We start from the raw sequence: 6,000 nt of genomic DNA on the forward strand, positions 1-6,000 counted from the left end.
CCTCGAGACTTCTTTCTCGCGCCCACCAACGCCGAAGTCCACGACGTACACTAACTGGCCGCAGATGAAGACAGAGATGCCTCGAAGCCTTTTGCGTAGCATTTTTTTTGTGAAATATTTGCCCAATGCTTTGCCCAATATTAGCGGAAAGGACGTCACAATGTTTGATCACCACCATGTCGTGGGCTCTATTCCAAGAAGTGCAAGATGATTTTCGATAGCGGTCGGAGCGAGCTAACAACTACTGGGTGTGTGCAGATAAGATCGAACACGAGGTCCCGGTCACCATTCCCGATTGTGATGAAATTTACTGCAGGTCTAGGCATTACACCCAGAACAATGGTTTCGCAGTTAGTTTTGCGAAAAAAAATTTTGTTCGCCTGAAAAAAAATATACAAATTTTGGCCGCAAAAAAAAAAAAAACGCTTTTCTGCCAATTTCGCGATTTCTGAATTTTGAGCGCACCTAGGGAAAAAGTGGTGCACTTCTTCGTCACAATATTTATTGCCCTTAAAGAACAAGTGAAAGACAATCTTATGAGGCTATTATTTTCTTTGCTTGTCGAAACACTTTTGAAGAAAAAAAATCACAAACTTGGAAAATCGCACAGAATACCTGTATTTCAGGAATTTATTGCTGCAAGCACGTTAAAGTGAGGATAATAAAAATTGGTACATATTAACTTTGATACTTTCGCTCTCTTTTAAAATAACTTGCGTGGTTTTACTGCGCTTCGTTTCACTCGATAATTGGGCTGAAACGTAAGTGATTTACCAAAAACGCCGAACTTTGAAAATGATTTTATCAAAAAGGCCATTTTTAATTTTTTTTTAAAATCTCTATGATTGAAGTCAAGGGCGTCGTCTACCATTGTGCAGAAAAAAACGTTGCATTATTTTGGTTGCTAACAAGTTATAGTGCGTCACATATGACCATGCCAGCCTAGCAGCCGCATCGTTCGTTATTGGCTGAAACTCGGATATAAGTTGCTCAAAATACTTGTTCGTGGCATAATCACAAATCAGCAGCTCCACGCCAACAAATGCGCAGCCAGGTGTCATGGTTCAGCAATCTTTGTCTTGGGATCAGCCGCTTGACAAACCCGCAGCAGCGGCCGCTCGATGCTGCGGGCACTCACATTACATGAGGGCCGCTTCGACGGCGGATGAGCTCCGCTTGCGCGTGAAAACTACGCTAAGAGGACGAATGAGATAAGGAATGCATCACTGTGAAATTTAAAGGCCGTTAAGTGCCAACAAATGTCATAGTATGCAACGAAAACACTGCCGGCGATTTGCCAGTGAGCGCCTCCAGTAGTGCGCTCATGTGTTGCTTTCTCTCTTCTGATGGGCTAAAGATAATTAGGTTCATTCTATGAGCAACATATGACACAAAATAAAGCCATTGACATCTAAAGAAAGCTGTCATACGTGCTTCCGATGGTCGAGCAACTCAAACTGCAGTTGTTCATCTCGTGCCAAAACACTTGTGTCAGCCGGCTGTGAAAAGAAGTGTGTCCAAGTTCTTTGCTTCATTAAAGAACCGCTTTTACAATACTGTATTGTTGTGCGTCCGCAGATAGAATACTCAACGCAAGTCGAGCGTTTATCACGATATTATGCGGCTTTGGGCATAACAGTAGGGGAAAAAAATACATCCGTGCTGTATTGCACCGAGTGCAACAAATATCGCGAGCCCAATGCCTTTAATAAAAGCGAGCCTCTCTACGACTCCTTAGTGTTTCTGGTTTGGTGCGCTTGTTCGGTCGCTCTCACCGGTAATGTGCCCGTTCAGTATTACCCCATCTCTAGGATCAGACCGATACAGCTGTATCCTGCAGCGTCATAACTATGTAAGGGCATGGCCGGACTGGAAAGGCGCGCGAGCGATTCAACACGTCACATGGCGCAACTTGCAAGTGAACCTCGGCAGCGACCACCATATAGTCCATTTCAAGCACAAACCGTTTGCAGCCAAACCTTACCAATTGGGACAAATTTCGAGAGGCCCGCCAGATATCAGCTCCGACAACATCCGAGACATCTCAGAATGGGTGAAGCGACTTCACTCAGACGCTGAGACGTATACTACCGCTCTGCCCCCCGAAACTACCCTCACAACGGTTGATGCCAAGCTTCTACATATGTGGGAAGCCAAGCAGTGTCTTCTTAAACGATGGATGGAGCGACGGCACAACCGAAGGCTAAGACTCAGAATTGCCAAATTAGACCTGCAGATCCAGGAGTACGCCACACAACTGGCCTGCCAGCAGTGGGTCCAGATGTGTGAAAAATATGCATGGAAACCTTGACAGCAAGCGCACATGGCAACTATTGCGCCACTTGTTATACCCTACCACATCGCGCACACATCTCAACCACAGCATAAAAAAACTTCTACATGCACAGAGAAACGATCTCAACGGACTCTTCGACGATCTCCGGCGTAAACACCTGCCTCCCACTCAGAAGTATGGCGCACCGAAGTACACTGGAAAAGCCAGCGCCGCTATCACGGAAGCAGAGGTTCGGCATGCCTGCGCACAGCATCAGCACCGGGCCCCGCCATTATTAACGACAAACAACTGCGCAATCTAGACGACAACTTCGTCACAGCCATCACAGATTGTTTCAATCACTGCTTTGACACTGGCACCCTTCCTAGTTCGTGAAAAGATGCCAGGGTAATTTCATCCCAAAGCCAAACAACCATTGACCACTTGTATTCTCAGGCCTATATAACTAATCTCTTGTCTCCGTAAACCACTTGAACACGTTATTCTCAACCGTCTCAGTAAATACATTGAAGACAACAATCTTTATTTATCAGACAGGGTGGGTTTTCGAAAATCTTGTCAAGCACGACATCATACACCCAACAGACTCCGCAAGCAATTCTGAGTCTGGACCTCCACGGAGCTTTCAATAACGGTTCTCATTCCGCCATCCTCCGAGGCTTAATCTCATTGGGGTTGGCGGAAAGACATACGACTACATAGCTACCTTTGCAGGCAACCGTACCGCAACCATACACACATGCGCAGAACAATCACCCTCGTGCGCTTTGGAAAGCTACGGCAACGCCCCGAAGATCAGCGCTCTCGCCTTTTCTTTTCACTCTCTCCGTGATGCCGTTGGCCGCAAGCATTGAGATCTATCCCTAATCTCAAATTTTCCCTCTATGCCGACGACATCACTCGTTGGACGGACTGGCGGCTCCAATGGACAGATTCAAGACACTTTGCAGGCCGCGGCCAATACGGTCGTGGCACTTGCAGGGGCTATGTATCTTACACGCTTCCCTCAGGCCGCGGTGGCTGCATTTTCGATGGAGTGAAAATGTTGGAGGCCCGTGTACGTAGATTTAGGTGCACGTTAAAAAAACCCCAGGTGGTCAAAATTTCCGGAGCCCTCCACTACGGGCGTCTCTCATAATCATAGTCGTGGGTCTGGGTCGTTAAAACCCCAGACTTATTATTATATTATATTATTATTATTATTATTATTATTTTAGTAGTATTATTATTATTATTAGTTACATGCCTCCTCAGAAATCTCAGCTACTTCTGCATCTCACCGAGGGGCAAAAAAAACACATATCTAAGTATACAGGTTATCCTAAACCACATCCTTGTTACTAGAGTGGATAGGCTCCGTATGTTTGGTTACCACTCAAAGCCAACAGGCTCAACACATACACAATATAGACACTTCACACCACCGTTGATCACACCTTGCGCCTTCTAGGTAGGGTGTCTAATAAACATGGCGGGACTAAAGGAGGTCGAACTCCTCCGCTTGGTCTTAGGCCTTCATTATCAGTAAGATTACATTTGCACACCCTATCTGACATTTTCTTAAATAAGAATCCGATCAGATGGACATCCTTCTACGCAAAACGTATAAATTCGCTTTGGGGGTACCCACCGGACCTCCACCGAAGACTTATGCGTACTGGCACCTTCAACACCCTTGCTGAACTCAAAGAAGCCCATCTTGCATCGCAGTATAACAGACTTTATAACACCGTGACTGGCCGACACATTCTACAAACACTTTCTGTCACTCCGCACCCATCACCAAGGCTAAGTACACCATTCCGCACCACATACACGAGAACCTTACATCCCTCCACTTCCCAAAACATGCACCCTGTGCACCACAAACAGTGCAGGCGGCAGCGCGCAAAGGCTCTCGAAAACCAATTCTCCTCCTCAAATGATGTGCTCTATGTTGATGCCGCCGATTACGGGAACAGGAATTATTACTCAATATCAGTCATCCACTCGACGGCCAGGTCCCTGCGGCCGCCTCCATTCCTGCCTCTTTGTCGGAGGAGGCCGAAGGGGCGGCTATAGCACTGGCTCTCACAATCCCCAATTCATCTGTTGTCGCGACTCCAAAACAGCCATATAGAATTTCGGAGCGGGCAGGGTTTCTAAACCAGCCATTTCCCTGCTATTGGCCCATCTTCTCGATCAAATTGTAGCACTAATCTGGACTCCCGCGCATGCGGACCTTGCCTGAAACGCAGCGGCTCATGCCAGTGCCCAAGAATTTACAGTCCCGGGCACAAGCATCCGACGTGTCGCAACTCGCTTGAAGGACGCACCGTTTACGGCGCGGGATCGGCTTATTTCATTCCACGACATCTGCACACACTACCGATTAGAACGTTTAATCTTTCCTCCACTCATTCGCAAATCCCCGCTCAGGTGCGAAATTTGTGGCGATAGCTGCAGACTAGCACCTTTCCTTCCCCTTACCTCCTACACCGCATTTATCCCTCAGTTACCCTTATCCCTCTTGTAAATTCTGCGCCGCTTCTACAGCAGACTTAAACCGCATCATGTGGCGCTGCCCTAAGAACCCTCTTTCTCCTTTCCTGACATGCTTAATTTCTAGTGAGGAGCAGTGGGAGGGTGCCTTGCGCAGCTCGAGGTCCGACATCAGGAGGCCATGCTGAGAGGGTAGAGGAGGCCTAATTCAAGTAGTTCCGACGCCCCACCTCTGTACCATTGTCTCCTTCCCGGTAACCAAGGACAAACAAAGATGTCAATTCATTCATTCATTCATTCATTCATTCATTCATTCATTCATTCATTTCATTCATTCATTCATTCATTCATTCAGTCTTTATTGCCTTCGCAATTCGTCTGTGCCACCTACCGCCGCACCACCGTGTTGTCGCTGCGACTAGAGCTGTGCACGGGCCGTATTTCCGAGCCCCGAGCCCGGCCGGCCCCGGGCCGCTGACGTTTGTCGAAGCCCGCCCGAGCCCGACGGCAAAGGGCTGCGAGCCCGCCTGGCCCGGCCCGACGTACGAAACACAATCCTGGGCCCGGCCCGGCCCGGCCAGCTTTTTGAAGGTTCGTTGCGAAAACAAACATTGTTTTCCGGTAATTTGGCATTTTATTGAGCATGTCAAATATGATCAAACGACACACACGACGAATCTCTATTACACAGATTACAAAAAAATGGGGGACACTTAAGCTTCGCCTTTAACAGTTGAACGCGATAGCAATATCCTGCCCCTAGTGCGCACTTCGAACATTACGAGTGTTTAAGAGAATGCGCGCACTAAGGGTGTGCCTTATGTAATGGGTAGCATGCTTTAAAACCAGGAGCAACTATGCGCGAGAAACTTTTTCTAAGTTGCAATGCACCCACTACGTGGTCTTAAGGGAATACGCGCAGTAATGTGTGCGCCTTTTGTAATGGTGGCTGTCTTTAAACAACCAAGACGTTATGATATTGACATGGCGTGACGCCCGATGGCAATGTACGCTTGTACCACGCAATTATTACTGCGATATTACATCTCGTACTGTGACACCTGTATACGGGATGCGTATTTTTGGGAAGCATGAAAGTTACTTTCAGTGCAGGTCCATGCAGAGGCGTGGCTGTGTGGTAGAAACACCTGCTTGCCCCGCAGACGGCATGGGTTCGATTCTCACTCGGACCCACTTTTTATTATTTATTTTATTTGCAGCTT

The 6,000-nt window shown here is 47.4% G+C and overlaps 1 protein-coding gene across 1 annotated transcript in view; it reads right to left on the reverse strand.

Annotated features, from left to right (window-relative positions):
• Positions 1 to 3,994, reverse strand: part of LOC119389396 (EF-hand domain-containing protein D2 homolog) — a 254,644-nt gene extending 250,650 nt beyond the window's left edge. Inside the window, 1 exon segment of the mRNA XM_037656627.2 lies at positions 3,927 to 3,994. Coding sequence (XP_037512555.2) covers positions 3,927 to 3,994 — 68 coding nt within the window.
• Positions 3,995 to 6,000: the final 2,006 nt, after the last annotated feature.

The sequence above is a fragment of the Rhipicephalus sanguineus genome, chromosome 4 (genome assembly GCF_013339695.2).
Source record: "Rhipicephalus sanguineus isolate Rsan-2018 chromosome 4, BIME_Rsan_1.4, whole genome shotgun sequence".
Taxonomy (NCBI): Eukaryota; Metazoa; Arthropoda; class Arachnida; order Ixodida; family Ixodidae; genus Rhipicephalus; species Rhipicephalus sanguineus.